The sequence below is a fragment of the Pseudorasbora parva genome, chromosome 13 (assembly GCF_024679245.1).
Source record: "Pseudorasbora parva isolate DD20220531a chromosome 13, ASM2467924v1, whole genome shotgun sequence".
Taxonomy (NCBI): Eukaryota; Metazoa; Chordata; class Actinopteri; order Cypriniformes; family Gobionidae; genus Pseudorasbora; species Pseudorasbora parva.
Genome location: NC_090184.1, coordinates 24,815,246 through 24,842,970, shown reverse-complemented (window position 1 = coordinate 24,842,970; position 27,725 = coordinate 24,815,246). Strand labels below are relative to the sequence as shown.

At 38.6% G+C, this 27,725-nt stretch overlaps 1 protein-coding gene across 4 annotated transcripts; it reads left to right on the top strand.

Moving 5' to 3' along the window:
- Nucleotides 1–158: 158 nt before the first annotated feature.
- hsd17b3 (hydroxysteroid (17-beta) dehydrogenase 3) lies at nucleotides 159–24,018 on the top strand. 4 transcript variants are annotated; one of them, XM_067413603.1, is made up of 13 exons: nucleotides 159–395; nucleotides 6,049–6,095; nucleotides 6,973–7,079; nucleotides 17,430–17,505; nucleotides 17,596–17,703; nucleotides 17,787–17,854; nucleotides 18,196–18,240; nucleotides 19,991–20,025; nucleotides 20,274–20,355; nucleotides 20,495–20,560; nucleotides 20,663–20,812; nucleotides 23,112–23,195; nucleotides 23,289–24,018. In XM_067413603.1, exons 4-13 carry the CDS (start codon nucleotides 17,445–17,447, stop codon nucleotides 23,307–23,309), a joined length of 720 nt encoding a protein of 239 aa, XP_067269704.1. In that variant the 5' UTR covers nucleotides 159–395; nucleotides 6,049–6,095; nucleotides 6,973–7,079; nucleotides 17,430–17,444; the 3' UTR covers nucleotides 23,310–24,018. The 4 variants fall into 4 exon arrangements, with proteins under 4 accessions (XP_067269704.1, XP_067269703.1, XP_067269702.1 ...); XM_067413602.1 differs by lacking the exon at nucleotides 6,973–7,079; XM_067413601.1 differs by lacking the exons at nucleotides 159–395; nucleotides 6,973–7,079 and adding an exon at nucleotides 453–823.
- Nucleotides 24,019–27,725: the final 3,707 nt, after the last annotated feature.

Sequence of the window (27,725 nt, the reverse complement as noted above, 5' to 3'; positions counted from 1 at the left end):
AATAATTTAAACCATACAAAATACAATTAAATATTTTCTAATAATATAAATAAGCACATAAAATGAAAATATAAAGAATCAGGTACATTTTCACACTAATTTAAAATATATGGGGGGGGGGGGGGGGTACTAAAAGTGCTAGGTTATTGAACTCGTTCATAGGTTGTCAGAGAGTTAAACAGCTTGGCACCATAGTGATTAAAGTCCACTTTTTTAGCCTTTTTTTTTAAAACAAGCAACCTGCAGTTAGAAGTTGCAGTTATATTGCTAAATCATGTAGAGGCAACAACACCATGAAGACATTAAAAATCTGTTGTGTAAGACAGCAGTAAAGGGATTTAAGAGCCGAAATGTGATTCCTTAGTACAGAACGAACCTACATTCTGTGATACAAGGTAAGACACTTGAATTCACTTCACTCTGGCATTTTGGAAGACAATAGGTGAGCTTGCTCGTACTAAATGGCACAACTCTCTCACACGCACACAAATCAGGAATGTGAATTATGTCCTAGTCAGAATGGGCAGAGAAGATTCTGATTGGCTGATAGGACTGTCAGCATTGAGGTTTATAGTTTGTGGTCAGATTAGATGAGAGAATGAGAACCGTGGCAGTAAAAAGAAGGACCAAGAAAGCTGGAAGGACTCACTTTAAGCTTTGAGAAAATCTGTCATGACACTCACTGAGATTTTCTTCATCTTCACCGGGACTTGCACCGTTCTGCTTTTTGGAGGGAAACTATTATGTTTTCTTATGATGTTTGCGCCAAAGCTCTTCTGTCCTCTTCCTGAGTCTTTTTTCACCTCTCTGGGGCAATGGGCAGGTGAGATACAACAGCATTTTTATTTTATTTCTTGTATTAAGCATGCATGTTTCTCTATATAACAAACAGTCATGTTTATCTTAAATATTATACTTGAATGCTTTTCGGCCTGGGGGTGGGGGTGGGGGGGGGGTTAAAATTATGTAATACAGAAATAAAATTATATATCTCACACCCCAACCCAGGAACCCTTAGTGTAAAAATGACTTTAATGGTAACCCTTTATGATAACTTCCATTCGGACGTTATCACTACATTAAATCATGCTTAATCTAATCATTATTAATCATCAATTTTAACGTGCATAATTAGTTAACAGTTAGAAATGTCATGATTTAAGCAATTAAGAAAATGCAGTGTTGAGAACAGTGAGAGTGAAGGAATAACTATGAGACACAGTGAGAGTGAAGGAATAAACATGTCACCCTCCTACAAGCCAGCTTTACCTTGGTTTTGTTCCACAGTTTGACCCAGGAACAAGTTTCTCATCACAATTTGAATGGAAAATTCACAAAATGCCTTGCTTACCTAAACAGGACTTATTTTGGTTGGTAAAAGAGGGGCCCTTCTTATGGCTTTCCTGAAATTATACTGTGTATGCAAGTTCAGCAACACAAAACAACAATTCCAGACAACTTTTTCCCAAGCTTCCCTTCCATTCCCCTCAGGCATTGAGAGTGGCAAGGAACAAAAGGCAATTAGAACAGTATGTTCTAGGACACTGTTTCTCTTTTCATTTATTGACTTTGAATGGTTGTCCCTGTTCATTTGAAATCAAATTAACATTACTTTTTCTCTCTTTCTGCAACTAGTCTTTCACTTTGGGGCTTTAAAAAGTTGGGGCTTCCTTGTGTGTGTGTGTGCGTGTGCATCACAATGTCTCTTCCCAGGGGGTGTTTTTCAGCACGTTTAGACATAGTACATCTGCTATTCCTTTCCCTTTGGATAAATAATCTTGCAGAGAGTTTTGTAAGCACATTCTAGAATGTCACAGTTGGTTCGGCCTGTATGAGTGCATGAATGATGTGTGCACCAGAACATACACTTACATTATCTTGAAGGCAAGTCAATGTAAGTCACATTAATATAGAAAAGGTAACACTTAAAGGGATAGTTCACCCAAAAAAGAAAATTCTGTCCTCATTTACTCATCCTTAAGTTGTTCCAAACCTGTATGAATTTCATTCTTCTGCTGGACACAAAAGAAGATATTTTGAACAATATGGGTAACCAAAGAGTTGATGGACTCTATTTACCATAGTTTTTTCATACTATGGAAGTCAATGGGGTCCATCAAGTGTCTGGTTACGGACATCTTCAAAATATATACTTTTGTGTTCAGCAGAAAAACGAAATTCATACATGTTTGGAACAATTTGAGTGTGAGTAAATTATGGCAGAATAATCATTTATAGGTGAACTATCCCTTTAAGGTTCCATTAGTGATTTAACTCACAATGAGCAATAGTCCTACATTTGTTACAATATGTATTAATATCAGTTCATACAAATGTTCAGTTTTTGTACATTGCACAGGTCTTTTAATAAAGATCAAATATAACAACAAAAACAACTTCTGATTCTATCAATGTATTAGTAAATATTGAACATTATATGCTTTAGAAATATTTTTTTCAGTGTTACTGTAGTTCATGTTACCTAATGTAGATAACTAATTTTAACAAATGGAACCTTACTGTATAGTTTTACCAAAACATATTATACATAACATTTACATAAATATACAATATATATTAATAGTAAATTATAATAATATATATTAATAGTAAATTTGTTTATTACAATTGTACTTGTGTATTCAAAATGCCCCCAGCTCACCTTTAAAGGTCCCCCTCCCTTGCACCATCTGTGAGCCAGTGACATCGCTATCCCGCTTCCTCTCTCAAAACACATTCCTCCAATATGGTTGAGTTTAGGGCTTTCTTGCATTTCTTGTGTGTTATGAGGGACTGCAGGTTGAGAACAAAGTGAAGGAATAAACATGTCACCCTCCTACAAGCCAGCTTTACCTTGGTTTTGTTCCACAGTTTAATACAGGAACAAGTTTCTCATCGCACTTTGAATGAAAACACTCACAAAATGCCTTGCTTACCTAAACAGGACTTATTTTGGTTGGTAAAAGAGGGGATCTTATGGCTTTCATGAAATTATACTGTGTATATTCAGTAACACAAAACAACAATTCCAGAAAACATTTTCCCAAGCTTCCCTTCCATTCCCCTCAGGCATTGAGAGTGGCAGAGAACAAAAGGCAATTAGAACAGTATGTTCTATAACACTATTTCTCTTTTTATTTAGGGCTTCTGCAGCTTATCAAATGTGCCCCCAATGTTTTGTCAATATAAAGGACGTGTAAGTAAGATTGTGGCCGAAACTGATATTGCAATCACTATCGCCTCTCCCCCTCCCCCCTGACTCGAGGTTGCCCGGATGCCGAAACACTACTGACTTCGTGATTGGTCGATAGGTGGAGGGCGGAGCTTCAGGCCAAAACACAACATGTCAACATCAACATCAGTTGAGAGCTGCAAACACAACTTTCAATATCCTGGCCGGACTACTGTTGCCAGTGATAAAAAGTTTTTGAAATTAACATGATTTCTTAATGTCTAGTGACATATCAGGGACATTTTATGATTAATTGAAAAACATTTCTTACATACAGTTCCTTTAAGCATATGACATCTCAGGGAGGCTCAACCAGCATCCTAGTTCCACCCCTGCTCTCCAACTCCAAACTCAAGATGTTCTTAGCCCTTCTTGGCTCACTCTTTCCATTTTATTCATATTCGACAGAAGGCTATAGCTCTGTCTGTTTAGTGATGTATGCTACCAGCCGCTTCCTAGGCTGGCCGTCAATCCCAAGCAGGTCATGGTCCTCCAAAGTGACTGTCCTGTGAAACCCCTGCAGCCAACCTCCACCAACAGGTTCCAAGCCTTCCATCCTTTCGATTGGCACTTGAGAAACAAAGCCTGATATTTCTTAAGCTTACACCTCTTTCATCCTCTCTTGCCAGAATACTGTCAGCTTAATAAGTACCTCCTGCTTGGTACCCTTCAACCAGAACACAACGTCAGGTCTGAGGCTAGTATGGATTTTTTCCTCTGGGAAATGAAATTGCTTCCCGCATCTCCCATCCCTTTTGCGGTGGGCAGGACTCATTTACTCCTCGTCTCTGTTGTCGTGCTCTCCTCAAACCTAAGGAACTGACTCAAACAAGACCTCTGAAAATGTTGGTCATGTCGCCACCAAAATTTCCCATGCACCAAACTTGACCTACACGAGCAGAGGAAGTGCTCAAAATTAGCCGACCTTCCGCAGAGCATGCAGCTGTGGTTCTCTGCCAATCCCCATGTATGAAGGTTTGATGGAGTAAGTAGGACACCGTATTTGGAACACAACAGACGCTCCTCCATGCTCCAGATGTCCTGCCAGGTCAGAACACTCTCCTGCACACTCCCCCCTCATCCAGCTGCCCTGCATATTCATGGCTACAGATTTAAAGTGGTCATAGACTGACTTTGAAAAATTTTATACTGCTGTCTGAGGTCCACTTATGACGTTCGCATGGTTTTTACATTCAAACACATCATTAAGGTGATGTTTCACAGTTCATGAGGGCAGTCACTCTTGCATCTGTACTGTTTCGCAGCATCAGAGCCTGCCATGTTTTTGTTACCTTATACTCCTCCACCATTGGCAGCTGCAGCTTACTGCCTGCGCTATACAGGCCTGTGGAGCAGAAGCTTTCTGGAAAAATGCTGAATCATCACCTCAAATAGCTAGTTCAACCTCTCCACAGTAGAGACGAGTACCTCAGAAATGAGCCGTGGCCAGAGCAATCTGATTAGGACCACATGTTGGTATAGCCAGGCATTATACCTGCCAGGTAAGCCACGCTTCTCCAAGAATGTCATCCAGGTTTTAACTTCCTTAAACATTTCCATCACATTTGTTGTCATTGAGGTCTGCCCTGAACCACTTCCCCAAGCTCTTTACCGACTTTTCTTAGATTATTGGAATGGTGTCCACTTTGATCCTAAAGCAAAAAGCAGTCTTGGACCTGCCCCCACCTAAACACCAAACTTCAGGTCTTTGTGGGTTTGAACTCCATCCTTGTCCAATCGGCAAGCTCAACTAAGTGTCCTCCAGTGTCCATCTCCGTTTGGGTACTTATCTTACCGTGATGGTCAAGTCATCCATGAAGGTTCTGATGGCCACTTGTTGGGTGCCATATACCAGTACCTCACCCTGATGTAACTTTTCGGCTGCCCTTTTTGTTTTTTGTTTTTTTTGAAGGGGATTCATAGCTGCTGAGAACAGAATGACTGAGATTGTACACTCAGTGGCAATGCCTACCTGTAACCTGTCAGTGGAAAATTTCCCAACGCATGTTAACCTGAAGTAGCACTGCATTTATTAATTTATTAAACTTATAATAAATTATAAAACTGAGGCAAGCCAACTGAAGATTGATTGGTTCACATTTACAAAGATTTTGACACAATCAAAATATTTATCTTACGATCTCACTGAGATTTTGAAGCAGAGTACTACTTGTACTTCTTGAATATAAGAACATCAGCACAAAAAAGCATAAGAAACAAATTAAATAAGAAAGACACAAAAAAGACAGAAAATATTACATATTTCTAGTCTGCTATGATTACATATTACATAATTTACTCAATTTACCCAAACTGGACCACCCCATTATGTCCCACTCGCTTGTACGACCTATTGTGAACTTCTGTGATGGTCTAGTGGTGGAGAGAAGATGCAGCTCCAGACTTTCAGAGATAATGACTTTTCGCACATATGCACCACTAATGCTTCCTTTTTGTTTATTGAATTGGTACACACAGTCTGTCCAAGAACATGCTGTTAAAACAAACAGACACTGGCTGCCTACCGTCTGAAGCATGTAAGATTCTCAGAGGGAGTGATAGGAGATAGATAATTATATTCTAGATACGCTTGATTCAAGAGCCTATTATCCATAATGAAACAAGTTATCTTCAGATCACAGGTATTTACATTGTAAATAATTTTTTTTTGTTAAATAGCCCCCCCCCCCCCCCATACCCCAGAATGAATAGGCTTTTGATCACAAACATAAACTGACAGATCAGTAAATTAGAGAAATAATCATTCTTACCGTTTACGATCTCAAGAATAATACTGGATATTTCCTCTGTTTCAGTGGTCACTGGAGGGTCAGATGGAATAGGCAGAGCATATGCAGAAGAGGTAACAAGACTACCGCCTATGTGGAATCTGTTTTATTGTGATTATCTAATATTGATATTAGATTAGTTCAGTAATTCAGTATAAAGATAAAAAGGTTCTTATCATAGAATGCTTATCTTTATTATGAACAAAATAACACTGACTACACAAATTACTACTTTCATTCTGCAAGGGTGCATTCAATTGATCCAAATAAATGGCATTAAATACATTTATAATGTTAAATAAAATCTTTCTATTTTAAATATATCCCTTTGAACTGTCTATTCTTCAAAGAATAATGAAAAAATTATGTATCATTTTTTCCACTAAAATGTTATCACAGTGCATGGCAAGGGAATAGGAACAGAGAAACTTTGCAGCAGATTTAGTTTATTTACAATCCAAAAGGCAAAAATCTATTGCTCGTATAATAAATGGATATTGACATGCATCATACGAGCAATGATTGGAGTTAAAAATCTTAATTTGTGTTTGCCTGAAGAAACAAACTCACCTACATCTTGGATGCCCTGGGGGTAAGCAGATAGCAGTAGATCGATGCGGTAGAAATTTCTTTCATCGAAGAAGGTAAAAAACATATTATATATACATATTATCCGATATATATATTCCTCATTAGTGCCTGCTCGGATTGGTCGAATGAGGCATCTATGTATATTATATATCGATGATCGCACCGTTTTTTTGACCATCTTTGACGCAAATAATGGAGCTAGAGAATACTAGTTGAGGTTCGTCTGATATGAGGTAAAGAAATAACAAATACTTTTTGGTTTCTCACAGAAACTGATCGTTTTGTGTCTTAACATGCATGTGTTGCTATGAGCCACAGTGTTTAATATGGATTTGAATGTCTGTGTTTTTACTCTCATAGAAATACACCCCATTGACATGCATTATACAAGCAACAGTTGGAGTTAAAATTCTTCATTTGTGTTCTACTAAAGAAAAAAATACACCTACATCTTGGATGCCCTGGGGGTAAGCAGATAAACGTCAAATTTCCATTTTTGGGTGAACTATCCCTTTAACAGCTTCAAAATATGTAAAGACAAAACAGTACAAAGAGAAGAACCAAATTGAGAGCTTAACCCTTAAAGTTTAAAGTTTGGGGTTAGTTCCCCCAAAAATGAAAATAAGCCTATGATGTACTCACCCTCAAGTTATCCTTGGTGTATATGATATTCTTCTTTCAGAAGAATGAAATCAGAGTAAAAAAATCTCCTGGATTAGCTTTATAATGGCAGTGAATTGTTGCATTAGTCTTTGTTTTTGAAGTCAAGTGCATCTGTCCGTCATATAACTGCACCACATGGCTCCAGGGGATTAATAAACACTGTTAAACCTTACCAGGTTTTTTATAAGTAAAATACTGGCAACACTGTTGCCAGCTAGTTACTGTAAAGAATCTGTTATAGTGACTAACTGGCAACAGTGTTGCCAGTATAATACTGTGTCTATACCAATACAGTGACTAACTGGCAACAGTGTTGCCAGTTTTATACCGTTGTAAGGCTGAAAGAACTAGTAGATGCCAAAATGTCTAAATGAGGAACAAGGACTCTCTGAGAAAATAAAGGAAATTAACATCTGAACTGTCCTTCACGCACCACTGGAGACGCAAGTCTCACCTCAGTATCAGCTAATCTACATCTTTCCCTGTTGACTCCCTCTCCCCCAATTCCTTCTCTCTCTCATACTGAGATCACTGAAAATACATACAAAATCTCTCTCTTACAATGTCAATCCACACGATACAGTATTATATCTGTTTGATATCATTTGAAATGTCTCAGTGCGACTGGTACAAAAATCTCATCCCCACAGAAGTTAACCAAAAGATAATCAATGTTTTAAGAGTTTAAAGTGTATGGTGGGTGTGGCTTTCAGCCATTTGGCCTCTCTTCCATTCAAGTCTATAGGACTTGATTAATGCAAATTCCTATTGTGAACTCGTGTTTCCATTTGAAAAAGTTTCAAATGGTTCTGGGTATGTATCTGGTTCTGGGTATTTAAGGAAATGCAGAGGTGGGTTATAACGAATTACATTTAGCCTACTTCGTTACATTTACTCGAGTACATTTTTTGGGTAACTTGTACTTTTAGAGCAGCCTATATTTAAAACTGAGAGGAAATGGCATAAATCTAAAAACAATACTGACCTTGCCTTTTATCAGTCTCTTCTCTCTTCTTTCTCTACAAATGTCTCCACTGCTAAAACAACATACTACCACAACAAAATCAACAATTGCTCTGACTCTCGCCAACTCTTTAAAACATTCTCCTCTCTCCTTTGTCCACCTCCTCCCCCTCCTTCATCAACTCTTACAGCTGATGACTTTGCATCATTTTTCACCAACAAAACAGCTCTCATTAGCAATCAGTTCTCCTCATCACTAACTGACACGCACATCTCAACAACTAACACGAACACGCTTCCATCCTTCTCTCCACTCTCCGAGGCAGATATTTCTAAACTCATCCTTTCCAATCACCCTACTACCTGTCCACTTGATCCTATACCCACTCACCTCCTTCAGGCTATTTCTTCTTCAATCACTCCTGCACTCACTCACATTGTCAACACTTCTCTTCACACGGGAACCTTTCCCACAGCATTTAAGCAGGCTCGGGTAACCCCACTGCTTAAGAAACCCTCTCTGAATCCAGCACTTTTAGAAAACTACCGACCGGTATCCCTTCTGCCTTTCATTGCAAAGACCCTTGAGCGAGTTGTGTTCAATCAACTCTCTAGGTTTCTTGAACAGGACAACCTCCTAGACAACAACCAATCCGGCTTCAAAAGCGGCCATTCGACTGAGACGGCCTTGCTCTCGGTAACTGAGGCACTGAGACTGGCAAAAGCAGCTTCCAAATCCTCAGTGCTCATTCTGCTGGATCTGTCTGCTGCTTTTGACACAGTTAACCACCAGATCCTCCTGTCAACACTTAAGAGGACGGGGATCTCAGGATCTGCTCTCAAGTGGTTCAGGTCTTACCTCTCTGGTAGGTCCTACAGGGTGTCATGGAGAGGTGAAGTGTCTAAGTCTTATAATCTAGCTACTGGGGTTCCCCAGGGCTCAGTCCTTGGACCACTTCTCTTCTCCATCTACATGTCATCATTAGGTTCTGTCATTCAGAAACACGGCTTCTCCTATCACTGCTATGCGGATGACACTCAACTCTACTTCTCATTTCAACCAGATGATCCTACAGTCAGTGTTCGTATCGCTGCCTGTCTGACAGACATTTCTGACTGGATGAAAGAGCATCATCTTAAACTCAATCTTGCAAAGACAGAATTACTTGTTTTCTCAACCAACCCAGCACTTCATCAAAATTTCTCCATTCAGCTTGGTTCATCGACCATAACTCCATCAAGGACAGCAAGAAACCTTGGAGTTCTGATTGATGACCAGTTAAACTTCACTGACCACATTACTGCAACAGCCCGGTCCTGCAGATTTGCTTTATACAACATTAGAAAGATTAGACCCTTCCTATCAGAACAGGCTGCACAACTCCTGGTTCAAGCTCTTGTTCTCTCCAGACTGGATTATTGTAATGCTCTTCTGGCTGGGCTTCCAGCATGCACTATCAAACCCTTGCAGCTGATCCAGAATGCAGCGGCGAGAGTGGTCTTTAATGAGCCGAAGAGAGCGCATGTTACGCCTCTCTTCATCAAACTGCACTGGTTGCCAATGGCTGCTCGCATCAAATTCAAGGCACTAGTTATCGCCTACAAAACAACCTCTGGCTCGGCACCAATATACCTAAATTCACTTGCTCAGACTTACACACCCTCCAGAAGCTTGCGTTCTGCGAACGAGCGGCGCCTCGTGGTTCCATCCCAAAGAGGCATGAAATCGCTCTCACGGACATTTTCCTGGACCGTTCCTACCTGGTGGAATGACCTGCCGATCTCAATTCGTGCTGCCGAGTCTGTAGCCATTCTTAAAAAACATCTTAAGACACATCTTTTCCATTTGCACTTGACCAATACAGAATAGCACTTACTGATCACCACAGCAACGACCAAAAGCGTACACTCCGGGATCATATCTACGTCTCTCATCCGGATTTGCGCCTTCAGGCGGGTATGTTACATAGTAATCATAACTATCAGAATCCAGTGTTCTGTATATTGCGTATGTGAGTTTTTGTTGTAGATGGCTATTGCTGCGCGTTTAGCTAGAATACAAAACCAACCCATTGGGCCACTGAATCTGCATTAACGACAACAGCTGGGGCAACAGCCTTAGTCCTAATGGGTTGTAGCTATCTTAGCTATCAAATCCAGTGTTCGGCACTGTGCGGACGTGAGTTTTTGTTGTAGATGTCTGTCTTTAAAAAAAAAAAAAAAAAAAAAATTGTGTATTGTGCTAATTAATTGAGATTTCTTACAGCTCTTACAGGTTTTTGGCCTTGTCTGTTCCGTTGCTTCTATTACTCTCCCCTTTTTTGTAAGTCGCTTTGGATAAAAGCGTCTGCTAAATGATTAAATGTAAATGTAAATGTAAAAACTGGGTAGGCTACTTTTACTTTTACTCAAGTAGGCTATATTTCTTGTGAAAAAACTAATTTTACTTCGTTACATTCTGTAGCGTTCCTCCGCTACTGTCAATGGTAATAATTAATTATATATTTTAAAACAAGTTAATATGTTTATATTATATTTATAAAGTTTATTTATAACAAGTTTATATTATTTTATAAATAATATAAAATTAATGGTAATTTGGTAACTATGGGCACTTTTCCCTTATTGTAATACTATTTCACACACTGAGTGTTTCCAACAATAATGAACACTAGAGACAGAAAAACAGCATTTTTATCGTTTTGTTTCACCATAGTCCATTGTAAACAAATACATTTTGAATGTTCGTCTTTTCTTACCTATTAAGCTTGCTCGATAGCTCAGCTGATACAGATTTGTATTTGCAATGTGAAAAACTTGCCAACGAACCCCGTGAGGAACGAGTCATGATAAAAGAGATCAAATGTGAGTTCAAAACACAAGCTAAAATTACATGGATACAAGGTTTAGGGTTCAGTGTGGGTGTATGTTAAAAACCCATAGACAGTAAAAGAAATGGACGGAGCGTTCCCATTGACGCCAACGGCGAAAGAATGAAGTCAACCTAGGGGCACTCACTTCCTGATGGCTGAGCGATCTGCGCAGGCTCAGACTAAGCTTGACGACGTAGATGTGACGTGAGCCTCCTGTCTGACAGCTGTGATTCTTCTAGTAGTTGTGGAAAGCGAAATCTGAATCACGTTGTTTAAATATTTTCTCCCGCTGCTTTTGGCTCACTATGGGCTTCTCCCCATTCTTCCCCCTTGACTTTATCAGACTAGTCTCCAGGACATGTCTCCACGTCCCCCCGACTGTCTCATAGACAGTAAAAGATTGCCTGCGAGCGTCTCCTCAGGTCTATACGGTAATTTCTCAACTGTGCGACAGGGTCGCGTTGGTTATGACGCAATCATTAGCCTATTTTTACAAAAACAGCTTCTGCGGGGCGATAGTGTAAGATACAAGGTAATGGAGCCTTTTATACATTGTCGTGTTTCTTTAGAAATAAACAATGGACAAATGGAGTCTTTAAACGTCTCAGATGCAAAGTTATTCACTGTCAAAGTGACTCAAAAATGAATGGGAGTCAATGGGATGCTAACAGCAGGTGATGGTTTGGTTAGCAATGGCAGCCCCTAGGGGTGGAACGCTTTCCGAGCGCTAGATTACCCCCTTGTAAAAACCCAACATAACAAATGACAGATTCACGCACATGTGTTCCGGAAAAAAACTAAGCTTTTAGCGCCACCCAGTGGACATTTCACTTTTAAACTGTCGTGATATGTAAGTATTGGTACATATTTTGTGGATAGCCCAGCACACCATTAATTTACACTGTTTAACCATTACACACACACACACACACACACACACACACACACACGTATGTATATATGGAGGTCTGTGAAAGCTCTAGTCTGAAATTCAGGGTTTTCGCTTATCAATCAGATCGAAAGTAACTAAATACTTGAGTAGTTTTTTCATCGAATACTTTTTGACTCTTACTCAAGTGAGTAACTATTACGATTTTTACTTTTACTTTTAATTGAGTAAATATTTCCGTAAGTACTTTTACTTGAGTACAGATTTTGGCTACTCTACCCACCTCTGAGGAAATGTTGCAAAGAGCTCAGGGCTCGAATGCTGTGCTGAAGCGTTAAAGTCGCTTGACATCACCCATAGGAATTAAGTGAAGCGCAGTGCGACAGAAGTGTTGCACGGACGACTGGTGTTTATGGGCGTGCATTTCCTCTCTCGCTCTAGTCACGCACGCACGTGCACCCTACTGGGGGAAGAGCCCATACGGCCCATACAAGGACCTTCCGCTCTATCGACGTCAAGTGGACCCATAATCGGAAAAAAACTCTCTGAAACTTGTGAGAAACCGGAAGGAGTATTTTTGACACAGAAATACTCCATCAAACTTCCAACATTAGTTTTTGAAACTTTATCTATGTTTAGGATGGGAATCCAAGTCTTTAACAGTGTAAAAAGCTCAGTATGCATGAAACAGCATTTCACCCCCCCCTTTAATTACTGTACTGCATATACATTAAAATAATTTATAATTCAGTACTTATTGTGGTACTCTTAAACTTATGAAGCATTCTGTCATGTTACTTCAATAAAAAATATAAAGAACATTTAAAAATTTACACAAATTGAGTTTATTACTTAGATGTTTATCTATTGCCCAACATAACAGAATTACAAAAAAACGAATGCAAATAATAATAATAATTTGCTCCTTCATAACAATAATATCAACAAACATAATATGAAAACACACACATATTTTCAAGACATGTCAAATCTTGCCTCCAACCAAATAAAAATTAACTTGGATGCAACACCCAAATCTACATCTCAGCCTCAGGTTATATTAACACAAATTTAATGACCTTCTTATATCTGTACAAGTAAAACATTAACAAAAATGCTTTCAGTTAGTTGTATGTTTTTGCCCAAATTCAGTGAGCCACTACAAAAATGTATGTGCATGTGAATTTATGTTTTGAATCTTTCTTAACAGATGACAGTTTTTATTGCTAGTTCCAGCTTTGGAAGCACACTCTGTCCCCTCATGATTAATCCTCATTAAAAACCTGTTGAGTGAATCAGACAACAGCTGTTTCAGAAACAGTTCAGAAAAAACATACTACAAAACAATATAAATAAATGCACAACTGTGGCAAACTCATGTTACATGATTGCACATGTACCTTTCAATGAGTTCTAATGTGGCACTGGCTGACTCTTGGTATTCAATGTTAAATACATAGAAGACACTGAAAACACATGCATTGCCACAGAGAAATGCTCAGAATTAAAATGAAATGAAATGAATCAGAATGAAATGAAAAACAACTGCTCATCAATGCAATGTGTCACTTTCATCCACTTTTTTTTAGAAGGCTATCTCGTAAAATTTGTTCTCACCATAAAAACTACCAAAACACATGAATTATTTACCATAATATATTTCATACTTACCAAACATGATGAGCCTTGGTGTGACTGGTAGATGTAGATCATTTTCCACTGACATTCTGGTTGAAGTTTTCTTTGAAAAGAAATTTGCCCTATGTTGGAGTTGTTTTATATAAAAAAATTAGTTGGTGAAATTGCAAAGTTTGCATCTGTACATTGTGGCAAATCTGGACTAACTAAGAAAAACGAAAGCAATGATAAAACAAGTTGTTTATCAACAAGAGTTCAATAGCTGATAAATGCAGTTACTGCAGGTAAAAAATGTCTACACAAAGGGGTATTACTTAGTGACGAGTTGTGAGGAGGCTAAAAAAACGTGCAAATCAGGAAGCTATTTCAAACCCTGCAAACCATCTAACTTTACATTATGTATTTTAAAAACACAAATATTTGATTCATTAACTTACTTGTAGTTGTGTGATTCATTTTCAGTCTGAAAACATATAAATCTGTTATTGGAGTTCTAAACACAGCACGTAGCAGTAGCAAACAAACTCCAAACAGGTGACACCTGCTCGTTTAGGCTCAAACATCCAGCCCTTGTGTATGTATTTGTGAGCTCATATGCATGCATGCGTATGTGTGTGTTAATGCATTAATCCTTGTTTTCTGACTGAAGATGTAAACAGTTTTAAATAAACGGTGATGTAATGCATCATGGGAATGTAGACCAGTAATTTACCAGTAAATGTTACAGTTATTTACCTTCCTGGGCGCTGAAAGTAATGTACTGTGTTTATTATTAGTGCAGCAAAACCTCACCTCATATTACAGTAAAATACCTTCCAACGATGTTAAAGTTAAATACTGGCGATTTTACAGTTATTTACTCTGAAATCTACAGCAAGGTTTAACAGTGAAGGCCTTCTGAAGTCAATCAACGTGTTTGTGTAAAAAAAAAAAGATATCCATATTTAAAACTTCATAAAGTAAATGATCTAGCTTCTGACCCATCGCCTACCGTATTCAGCTTACGGAAAAACTGTAGCACCTCTCGCAGTTCAAAATGCTCACTACATCTGACAACACTGTACAGCTACGCTCGTCAGATGTAGCATAAGCATTTTGAACTGCATTTTAATCCCCCGGAGCCGGGCAAGACCCAATACTGTATTAAAGGAGTCACGAACTGCGTTGTTGTATTATTTTATGATGTGTCCTGGGATGCACTTATAATGTTAGAATGCTTTTTACATCTAAAATTGTCAGTGTGTCTGCTGTGATGGTTCAGTGTAAACACCCACTGCTGTGATTGTCTAACTTCTTTCCATTTGAAATAGTATTACTCTCTCTTTTAGCACGTTTTTACTATTACAGCCCTCATGGTTAACTAATCGTGAAAAGTGTTACATTGAATGAAAGGTTGCAGTGATGATCACTGTAGCCGATCACAGACATGTTAAGTGTATGAAAGCAGTGATCTCGTCATTGCAAGTCAATTTCTGTACACTAACTAATGCTTTCATCTTCACTAACAGTGCAAATGTGATATAGTTAAGAGATTTGTTGAATAAAACTGGAGTCACTGATAAACGCGACACGATTGCAAAGAAGCTTTCTTTGATCTTTCTTTATAGAATTTAATCACCGTTCACATTTACATATTTATAGAAAGTGCTGTCCGGGGGGGTTAGGTGGTGGAGAAAGAATTGACAAAAATGTAAAATGTGTACTGTGAATGCAATGTAAGTCGCTTTGGATAAAAGCCTCTGCCAAATGCATAAATGTAAATGTAAATGGAGAGATGCTGATAAACTGCTATAAGACTGCTGCGTATCTTATTGTTGATTAGCTGAGTACTCCCAACTTGTGTCAATTATCTGAACACGCTCCTCCCGAACCTTGTTAATAAAACATAATTTAAATAACAGATTATTTACATCCTACTAAGAGAAACAATGCAAGCTGACATTTAATCATTGGTGTGATTTACTGACACAGACAAAGATCTAAATGTAAATTAATTACATTTCAGATCCGTAGGGCCCTAAAATCCGTTTTATTTTTTCCCAAATTCCGTTTTAATTTTTCCCAAATTCCGTTTTTTCCGTTTTAATTTTTGCAAATTCCGTTTTTTCCGTTTAAATTTTTGCAGATTCCTTTTTTTCCGTTAAAATGTTTGGCAATTCAGTTTTTTTTTACCCTTTACTGTTATTTTGGTGAAAAAAGAGTGAGCTTTTAATGTTAATATAATAGAACATAAAACAAAAAATAGGAATGACCTTAAATTTATTGAGGTAACAAACATCACATTTACTTTTTAGGACAAATATGATATTTGACATAACACTGCACTTCAAGTACTTCAAATATTAATGGTTATTAGCTTTAAACTTTCCGGTAAAATAAATTATAATAGTTTATATAAGTTAAAATGAAAGTGCTCCATTCCCTTTTTTTTAAAAAGAACTAAAAAAATATCATAAGAATCATCTTTTACATACAGTACTATTAAGTAAAACATTTAAAGCTGAAAATTAACATAAAAAAAAAAAACATTTCACCATGAAATCATGTAGTGAATTGTTCTGTGTGTTTAACAATCACCATTATGATATCCATAGCTGTGAAAAATAAAAATACACGAAAACACAACACTGCCTGAAGTTTTCCCCCCAACTTCAAAGACCCCTTTAAATGATTAAAACTAGATGCTTCATTTTAACTTTAAGGTTACTTATCATGTAAACTACCCATAGGCTACAGCATGTTAAATGCATGTTTGGAACAGACTAACAGAGGGGAAAACGGTCGCATTTGCAGCAGATATGCATTGCTGCCTAATGTGCCCATTATAAATCAAAGCACGAGATGACAGGGGTCGAGCAGAACACCGGAAAATCTGACAGAATGGACAATATTGGTCTGTATGTGCAATACACGAGCCGCGGTTCAGGTGCGCGCGACCAATGCTGCCTGAGCACAACGAGCTCGCGGCTCCCGCTCTCCATACGCAAAGCTTCTGCGCCGCGTGCAGTGTGAAACCGCCGTTAGCGTCGAGTTTCTTAACTTTTTCGCTGCCGAAAGCAGAGCCGCGGAGACCAACTTCGCTGTACTTTCATTGTTTTGAAGGGCGAGCTGAAATGACGGGAGGGTTTGTGTCGCGGAGATTTGCTTCCCCCCGTCTGCACTTTCCTCAGACATACGTTCTTAACCCACACGACACAGAATTTCATTACAAATATGTAAAATTCCGGGGAAATCTGCGTTAACACCAGATTCCGCGTTTATATGCAGATTCCGCGTTAATATGCAGATTCCGCGTTAATATGCCAATTCCGCGATTCCGTGATCGCGGAAATTATAGGGCCCTAGATCCGGCATTAGAATGAGCACAGTTACTTAGACGTTGCATTACTGTCGAGCCCAGGCACTGCACAATATTTTGTAATCCTCAACGGCATGTTTATCGATTGGTAGCTCGATCTGGTTTAACACTAGGCCTATGTTACTTAGGCGGGGCTAAACAGGCAGTGATGAAGTAGGTGTTGATCTTCTTCTGCAGAGGCTGTGTTTCACCACACTCAGATGTCACAGCCTGGCACATTCCGAGATCAAGTGTTTGCTGGATCTGGTGTCTGTAAAAGCCTTTCTTTGACTAACAAGGACGTTTTCAGCTCCGAAACTTGCAGGATATTCTTATATCACGATAAACTTTTATATATCAAAGGGTGAATAAAAAGTTAATTTCTCAATTCATGACCCCATTACCAGGCCATTACATATGCTGTTTCTATAACACTTAGTCTTTGTATTTGCAGCTTTCAAAACTAGGTATGAGCGTGATCGTCATCAGCAGAAATCAGGAGAAGCTTGACAGAGCAGCCAGGAAAATCGGTGAAGCGTTTACTGTTGAAATTTCAGTTTCTTAGCTTGTCTGTAGTCCTAGAGCTCAGTTTAACCATCTTTCTTTTCTTGTTCTGACAGAGCTCACTACAGGAGGGAAAGTCAAAGTAATAGCTGCTGACTTCACCAAAGATGATATATATGGACACATTAAAGAACACATTGAGGGTTTGGATATTGGTATTTTAGGTCAGTAAGTGTATCAATGTGTCAAATTATAAGCTGTATATGTTACAAACAGCAGCATTACTGTTACTTTTCTTTAAACACAGTGAACAACGTTGGGATTCTGCCCAGCCAAATACCCTGCAAGTTACTTGAAACGTCTGATTTGGAAGAAGTGAGGTCACCTGCTTCATTGATCATGCATGTGTCATTATAAATACTATAGTACAAAGGTTTTTAAATCCTTCTCAACACTGCACATTTTCGATGTCTCCCTCAAAGTCAACATGAAACTGTTGCATATGCTGCTATCATGAACACCCATTAACAGTGCAGAATTCATTATTTTATCTATTAGTAATAGAAAAATGCCCCCTGTAAAACTACATGGAAGCACGTTTACATTACAAATATCAGTAATGGTATTCTATCAAGCAATAGTTGTAGATATGGTAGGACTATTACAAATATTTATCAGATACTGTCGTTTATATGTTTCATGTGGTGGCTTCTTAGAGAATACAAGATGTTATCAACTGCAATGTAAAAGCCATGGTTAAGGTGAGTAAACACGGACAGAACTATACATTATGAATATTGTTAGCTCTGTGAAGAAATGCTTATTTTGCTCTATTTTACAACTGTCTGCTAAATACATGTAAATACTGCTTGCTTATATACTGTACAAATGGAAAAGGCAGGGGTTATCAACTGGTGGGTCGCAGTGTTCACACCCAAAACTGAGTCACAGCTCTGACAGGGTTGCAGAAAGTAAATAGAAAAAATGCAATTCATTAAATGCAACTAATGATATAAACTTAATAGGTTTATTAACTTTTAAAAGTAAATTCTCTGCATAAATAAAAGTTATGATAGTGTTTTTCTTTCCTATTGTGACATATCTGAGTGAAACAGCGTAACGAAAAACAAATAATTAAGGGCGAGACTTGATTTTGTCCATCTGGAATTGATTGGATGGTTGTTGTTTGTAATAGCTGTGATGTCCCGCCCTGGTGCTGGTAAAAGCTTCATCAGAGAAGAGAAGAGATGTCTCTGCAAGAGGGAGGGGAAGTTATTTAGATGAAAAATGATGAGGGCAAATTCATTATATATACAGTATATTCATTATATATATATATATATATATATATATATATATATATATATATATATATATATATATATATATATATATATATATGTATATGCAGATAAATAATTTGTAATAAATACTGCAACGTTCCATAAAAAATAAGAATTTCATGGTGATTTTAAAGGGATAGTTCACTCAAAAATGAAAATTCTGTCATCATTTACTTACCCTCATGTTGTTCTAAACCTGTATGAGTTTCTTTGTTCTGCTGAACACAAAATTAGATATTTGGAAAAATGTTTGTAACAAAGCAGAGAGAACAACTATTCACTACCATAGTATTTTTCTCCCTACTATGGTAGTGTATGGTTGTTCTCTCTGCCTGGATACAAACATTAGCCTGACAAGCCAGACCCACATCAAGATGTTTGGTCTGGAAACTCACCATAGACAGGGCTCAATCCGAGGGGCGGGATAAACGGTTGTCTTTCAAACTCCCTCTGCGCACGATAGGATAGCGCTACACCAACCAGAGCAACGAAGGTGAAGCAGAGCTCGCTGACTGATTAAACATTCGCTGTATCCGGTCGGTTAAACTACGAACACATCTTCCCTTTTTAAGAATGACTTCAGTGAATGACGCTCTTTGTTCTTTTCTCAGAGAAAAGCTTAACTCCAAATCTTCCAGAGTCGCGGTCAGAGCTGATTCGAAAGACCGCCGCAGTTCGCCAGTTTCTGTGTTTACTAGAAGCACGCAAACACAACTCGGCCGTCGTCATTATGGCCACGCCCGCCGACTCTATACACGATGTGATTGGGCCGTCCAGATTTTGAGGAACACAGCTCAGAATAGTATTGAGAGTTCCTAGACGACACTTGCGGGCAAATTAAATTTGCTGCCGCTAGGGTGCGTCTAGATTTCTAGGCTATACAAACATTTGTCCAAATATCTAATTTTGTGTTCAGCAGAACAAAGAAACTCATACAGGTTTAGAACAACATGGGGGTGAGTAAATGATGACAGAATTTTCATTTTTGGGTGAACTATCCCTTTAAGTCTGTTAAGTTATTTGTTAAAATTGTAGATGCTAAATCATTTAAGTCGCCACTTGACGTCCAACATAAAATCCTAAAGAAAAACCAGGTCAGAACCATTGGTTCAGTTCTAAAGAAATCTAAAAAAAAAATTTTTTTTTTTTTTTTTTTTTTCATATTTAGATGTGCAGAATTGTTCTACCAGGAATGCAGCAAAGGTTTGGCCTTCTCTTTTGAATGGTTTCTTCTCATAATTTTTCACACAAATTTTGGTTACACTTTATTTTGATGATCCCCTTTAGACATTCAATTGACTATAAGTAATGTTGCACCTACATGTCAACTAACTATTAGTAGACTATTGTGAGTAGGGTTAGGGTTAGTAGAATAAGGGGTTGAATCAGTGCTTTGCCTTGCCCAAATTTGAACATATGACAAGTAGACTGACAATAAGTATTTTCTTTAGAGGAAGAGGAGTCATTCTGAACGTGTCTTCTGGCATAGCCAAAATACCCTGCCCCATTTACACTTTGTACGCAGCATCAAAGGTAAAAAAGAAAGCATCTTCACAAAGTTGAAAAGTTTTGTCTTTTTCAGCAATTCTAAATAACGTTTTGCACTGTATTAGCAATGTCGACATATCAAATAAAAAATATGTTTAGATATACTATATAAATATCTTTTCAGGTTTTTGTTGAGAGATTTTCACAGGGTCTTCAAGCAGAATATAAATCCAAGGAAATTATTATTCAGGTAGAATAAATAACTTAAATAATGTTTGTGTGTGTGTGTGAATCAAACATATACCGCTAAACAAAAGTGAGATATCAGTCTTTTTTTAATCTTTTTTTTTAGACGGTGGCTCCATTTGGGGTTTCAACATCAATGACTGGACATCAGAAGCCAGACATGGTTACATTCACAGCTGCAGAGTTTGTGAGGAGCTCATTGAAGTATCTGAAGGCTGGTGACCAAACATATGGCAGCGTCACTCATACCATATTGGTAATGACCTATGTTTATTAATATAGTCAGTTAAAGGATTAGTTCACTTTAAAATGAAAACTACCCCATTATTTACTCACCCTCAATCCATCTTAGGTGTATATTACTTTTTTATTTCTGATAAACACAATCTGAGTTACAGTGGTGAAATTTTTTTTACAACAAACAAAAAAATAGCTTTTTGGCAGCAAACACTTAATATGGGTTTGATGCACACAGGGATAAAAAGTACCCCATGTGTAAAATGAAATACTCTGCTGTATCTTTAATGCTGTAGGCCTAATTTTCTGTCAGAGGTCCAGGATGTCAGATACATGGCATCATGAATTCGATCAAATACTAACAGATAAAAAATTAAAACCTGACAGCCTGTGCTAGAAATCTTCTAATGGGCCATTTACATTTACATTTAATCATTTAGCAGACGCTTTTATCCAAAGCAACTTACAAAAAAGGGGAGAGCAATAGAAGCAACGAAACAAACAAGGCCAACAACCTGTAAGAGCTGTAAGAAGTCTCAGTTAATTAGCACAGTACACAAATTTTATGGATAGTTTAGTGCTATTGATATCGGCAGGTCATTCCACCAGGTGGGAACGGTCCAGGAAAATGTCCGTGAGAGTGATTTGATGCCTCTTTGGGATGGAACCACGAGGCGTCGCTCACTCGCAGAACGCAAGCTTCTGGAGGGTGTGTAAGTCTGAACAAGCGAGTTTAGGTATATTGGTGCAGAGCCAGTGGTTGTTTTGTAGGCGAGAACTAGTGCCTTGAATTTGATGCGAGCAGCCATTGGCAACCAGTGGAGTTTGATGAAGAGAGGCGTAACATGCGCTCTCTTCGGCTCATTAAAGACCACTCTCGCCGCTGCATTCTGGATCAGCTGCAAGGGTTTGATAGTGCATGCTGGAAGCCCAGCCAGAAGAGCATTACAATAGTCCAGTCTGGAGACAATAAGAGCTTGAACCAGGAGTTGTGCAGCATGTTCTGATAGGAAGGGTCTAATCTTTCTAATGTTTTATAAAGCAAATCTGCAGGACCGGGCTGTTGCAGTGCATGTTTGGATCTTCCAACAGGACAGTTATCCAAAAACAAACATCAAAATCGAAACAAAAATGTCTCACTGAGCACAAAACCAAGCATCTGCAATGGCCATCCCAGTCCCTGACCTGAACCCCGCCTAGAAAATGAGAGAGCTGAACTGAAGAGAGGATGAACCAACATGGATCTGGGAATCTAAAGGATCTGCAGAGATTCTGTATGGAGGAACAGTCTCTGATCTCTTGTCAGGAGTTCTCCAAACTCATCAGGCATTGGATAACAGAAGATGACTCTTCTGTCTTCTGGAAGTTGCAAAAAGTATTTAATAAAAGGGGGCAAATAATTGTTCCCAATGTGTTTTGGAGAAAAACATTTATTTCATAATGCGATTCTCTCCTTCTGAAGGGAATCAATGTGGTTTGTGAGAAAAATATCCATATTTAACACTTTATTAAGTAAAATATCTAGCCTCTGCTAGACTGCCCTGCGTATTCAACCTACGAAAAAAGTGTAACCGGTGCGATGTCTCACTAGAACGTAGCGCAAGTGTTTTGAACTGTTTTTCTTCTTAAGATGAATACGGAAGGCGGTCTGGAGGAAGCTAGATATTTTACTATATAATGATTGAATATGCATATTTTTCTTACAAAACACCATGGAGCGATGTTGAGAATGTTTAGGAGGGATGGATGCACTTTTTTGAGCTTCAAATGGACCCGTCACTGACATTATAAAGTCTGAAAGCGTCAGGATATTTATTATTATAACTCCGAATATGTTCATCAGAAAGAAGAAAGTGATATACACCTAAAGGGTGAGAAAATCATATGAGGTCATTTTCATTATAAAAGTGAACTAAATCCTTTAAAGGTTTAGTGTGTAGTACTTTTGAGGATCTATTGACAGAAATGCTATATAATATTACATAACTATGTTTCAGTGGAGTACAAAGAACCTACTTAATGTACCTTTATGTTTTATTGTCTCAGAATGAGCCATTTCTATCTCTATACCCCGCAGGCCCCCTTACAGTGAAATCCCCATTTTAGAGCTTCATGTTTCTACAGTAGCCCTAAACAGACAAACTGCTCTACAGAGCGCTAGCTACTGTAGAATTTTCTTCACACCAAGAAAAAATGGTTCTTTTAAGAACTGTTCACTGAAAGGAACCCAAAATGGTGGTTCTATGGCACCTTTGTAAAAAATCTATGCATGTATTTTTTATTTATTTTTTCCTGACCATTGTGTTATTATCCTATAGGGCGGGATTGTGAAGTCCATTCCCTGCTGGGTCCTGCAGAGTGAAGCGTTTCAGCATCACTTTAAGGAATACGTGAAGGAAAGGGTCAGAAGCTGAGAGTCGTCGTTTTCTATATTGGGTATATACAGTATTGAACATTTGATGGTTAAACACCACAACTTTTGTGTTTGTTTGCAGAAACTAAATGATCAAATATAAGTAAAAAATATAAGACTGCAAAAGAAAACAAGAGGACAAAACAACCGAAAGGCCTCCATCCATGGTCCTTCTAAATACGCTATCAGTGTTGAAAATAGAATGTAATAATTATGAATCATAATCATATCAGTAGATAGTTAAGCAGTACTGACCTTGATAACATTAACAGAAGGTCAGTCTCGCAAAGGCCAAATGACAGACTAAGAGATGTGACCTTGTTATTTTGTTGTCTATATTTAAAGATTAGAATATGTTTGGTCTTATTTAATGAGCAAAATCATGTTTTCATGGGAAATAGCTGCAAAACACTTAAACAGTTATTTGGCGCCACATAGTGGTTAAATGCACTTTCACATTATCTTTAAAGCTTGAAGATTATGCATTTTTTTGTCATAATCCTATTATTTTGACTTTTATGTGACTAATCGCTCGGTAGCTGCAATGATATGTTTATAGCACTACAAGAGCGCACTTTTATTTAGGGTATATTAACATATCTTAGAACAATTTTAAGAACAGTTACAAGTAAGTACATACCTGACTCCACCCATTAGAAACGAGGCATCAGGGATGGAAAAAAAATTATTTCGCAACTGAAAAAAATAATTGGGCACTTTTAAAACATCTGCTTGGATATCATTTCATATTAGCAATATACTGTGGGTACGCAAAGTAGACAGCTCGCTCAAGGGTAACCAGCTTTATTAACAACGACATCTAAAATGGAAATCCCCCATCAGACTGCACTTGTTTGTGTTCTTACCTGCTCAGCATCTTCAAGAGATCTTTGAAATCTGAATCCACAAACTAAATGTGATGCGCTTGCTTCAGGTTGCAGAATCAAAAGTCTGCCCTCTGCTGGCCGAGTCACAGTCAGAAACAAAACTAGCAGCTCTTTTGTAGTTAAATGAGATATTAAGTAGTTACTGCTACTAAAATACCCATAAGTGTGAAGCGTGGTGTGGTGAAGTTAAATGTGTAGGCCTAATGTCTGTTACACTGGTGGGGGAAAAAAATTCAGCCTTAACATGTACAGTGGGTACGGAAAGTACCAGACTGTACATTTCAGACCCCCTTAAAATTTTCACTCTGTTATATTGCAGCCATTTGCTAAAATCATTTAAATTCATTTTTTTTCTCGATGTACACACAGCACCCCATATTGACAGAAAAACACAGAATTTTTGACATTTTTGCAGATTTATTACAAAAGAAAACCTGAGATATCACATGGACCTATTTATTCAGACTCTTTGCTGTGCCACTCATATATTTAACTCAGGTACTATCCATTTCTTCTGATCATCCTTAAGATGGTTCTACACCTTGATTTGAGTCCAGCTGTGTTTGATTATACTGATTAGACTTGATTAGGAAAGCCACACACCTGTCTATATAAGACCTCACAGCTCAGTGCATGTCAGAGCAAATGAAAAATCATGAGGTCAAAGGAATTGCCTGAAGAGCTCAGAGACAGAATTGTGGCAAGGCTCAGATCTGGCCACGGTTACAAAAAAAAATATGTTGCACTTAAGGTTCCAAAAAGCACAGTGGCCTCCATAATCCTTAAATGAAAGACATTTGGGATGACCAGAAACCTTCCTAGATTTGGCTGTCCAGACAAACTGAGTTATCGGGGGAAAAGAGACTTGGTGAGAGAGGTAAAGAAGAACCCAAAGATCACTGTGGCTGAGCTACAGAGAAGCAGTCGGGAGATGGGAGAAAGTTGTAGAAAGTGCTTAATAATGGCAGAGTGGCCTGATGGAAGCCTCTCCTCAAAACACCTGAAGGACTCCAGGATGGTAAGAAATAAGATTTTCTGGTCTGATGAGACCAAGATAGAACTTTTTGGCCTTAATTCTAAGTGGTATGTGTGGAGAAAACCAGGCATTGCTCATCACCTGTCTAATACAGTCCCAACAGTAAAGCATGGTGGTGGCAGCATAAATAATAATAATAATGCGTTCGATTTATATAGCGCTTTTCAAGGCACTCAAAGCGCTTTTACAAGGGGGGAATTTCCTCAACCACCACCAATGTGCAGCATCCACCTGGATGATGCGACGGCAGCCATATTGCGCCAGAACGCTCACCACACACCAGCTGATTGGTGGAGAGGAGACCGAGTGATGAAGCCAATCAGAATATGGGGATTATTAGGAGGCCATGATGGACAGGGGCCAATGGGCAAATTTGGCCAGGATGCTGGGGTTACACCCCTATTCTTTTTCCGAAAGACATCCTGGGATTTTTAATGACCACAGAGAGTCGGGACCTCGACTCTCAGCATCATGCTGTGGGGGTGTTTTTTAGCTGAAGGGACATAATTACTGGTTGCAATCGAGGTAAAGATGAATGCGGCCAAGTACAGGGATATCCTGGATGAAAACCTTCTCCAGAGACCTCAGACTGGGCCAAAGGTTCACCTTCCAACAAGACACAGATAAAATAACGATGGAGTGTATCTTTAATGCTGTGGGCCGAATTTTCTGTCAGAGGTCCAGGACGTCTTGTTCAGATAGATGGCATCATGAATTCGATCAAATACTAACAGATAAAAAATCAAAACCTGACAGCCTGTGCTAGAAATCTTATAATGGTCCATGTTTGGATCTTCCAACAGGACAGTTATCCAAAAACAAACATCAAAATCGAAACAAAAATGTCTCACTGAGCACAAAACCAAGCATCTGCAATGGCCATCCCAGTCCCTGACCTGAACCCCGCCTAGAAAATGAGAGAGCTGAACTGAAGAGAGGATGAACCAACATGGATCTGGGAATCTAAAGGATCTGCAGAGATTCTGTATGGAGGAACAGTCTCTGATCTCTTGTCAGGAGTTCTCCAAACTCATCAGGCATTGGATAACAGAAGAAGACTCGGAGCTGTTATCTGGGGAAAAGGAAGTTGCAAAAAGTATTTAATAAAAGGGGGCAAATAATTGTTCCCAATGTGTTTTGGAGAAAAACATTTATTTCATAATGCGATTCTCTCCTTCTGAAGCGAATCAATGCGGTTTGTGAGAAAAATATCCATATTTAACACTTTATTAAGTAAAATATGTAGCTTCTGCTAGACTGCCCTGTGTATTCAACCTACGAAAAAAGTGTCACCGGTGCGATGTCACTAGAACGTAGCGCAAGTGTTTTGAACTGCAAGAGGTGTTTTTCTTCTTAAGATGAATACCGAAGGCGGTCTGGAGGAAGCTAGATATTTTACTATATAATGATTGAATATGCATATTTTTCATACAAAACACCATGGAGCGATGTTGAGAATGTTTAGGAGGGATGGATGCACTTTTTTGAGCTTCAAATGGACCCGTCACTGACATTAAAAAGTTGATGGGTGCTCAAGACCTCAGACTGGGCTGAAGGTTCACCTTCCAACAAGACACACAGCTAAAATAATGAAGAAGTGGCTTCACAACAACTCCGTGACTGTTCTTGAATGGCCCAACCAGAGCCCTGAATTAAATCCAATTGAGCATCTCTGTTGAGAGACCTGAAAATGGCTGTCCACCAACGTTTACCATCCAACCTGACAGAGCTGGAGAGGATCTGCATGGAGGAATGGCAGAAGATCCTCAAATCCCCCCCAAAAAAGTGTGAAAAACTTGTTGCATCTTTCCCCCCAAAAAGCAAAAGAAGTATTAGATCAAAAGGGTGCTTACTGAGCAAAGGGTCTGAATACTTAGGACCATGTGATATTTTAGTGTTTTTTTTATTTATAAATCTGCAAAAATGTCAAAAATTCAGTTTTTCTGTCAATATGAGGTGCTGTGTGTACATTAATGAGAGAAAATGGCTGCAATATAACAAAGAGTGAAAAATGTATAGGGGTCTGAATACTTTCCGTACCCACTGTACATGTTAGGGATCCCCTGGTGTTGAGACTTGTATGGCTTAATATAACCTAAACGATGTCTCTGAAATATGTTGTAGAAAACCCATGAAAGATCTACGTTATTTAAAAAATCGATTTTATATTTGGACCATGGGCGGCACCATCTTGTTTGCGTTCTAGGTTGATGACGTAGAATGGTTGCACTCCTCAATCAGCTGGCGTTACCCGTAGCTATTTTTACCACAACGCAACTCAAAAATTGTTTCAGAGTTAAACAAAACCAATGAATTGCTTTGTAATTGTACGTAAAACACACTCAAACATACATGTGCACACAAACTCACCTACACAAGTCACAAACAGATCGGCGGGCGCGCACACACACCTGACAGACTGCGCTGTCTCAATCGAGATGTTGGGCTGCTCAGTCTCCACGACGGGCTGAATCTGAAATCGACCCCCTATACCCTGAAATAGGGCATTATTTGAAGGGACGGCCATTTGTAGTATTGTCCGACACCATAGTGGACCTGTTTGAGTGCAGTCATTCAGTCTCATTTGCACCGCAAT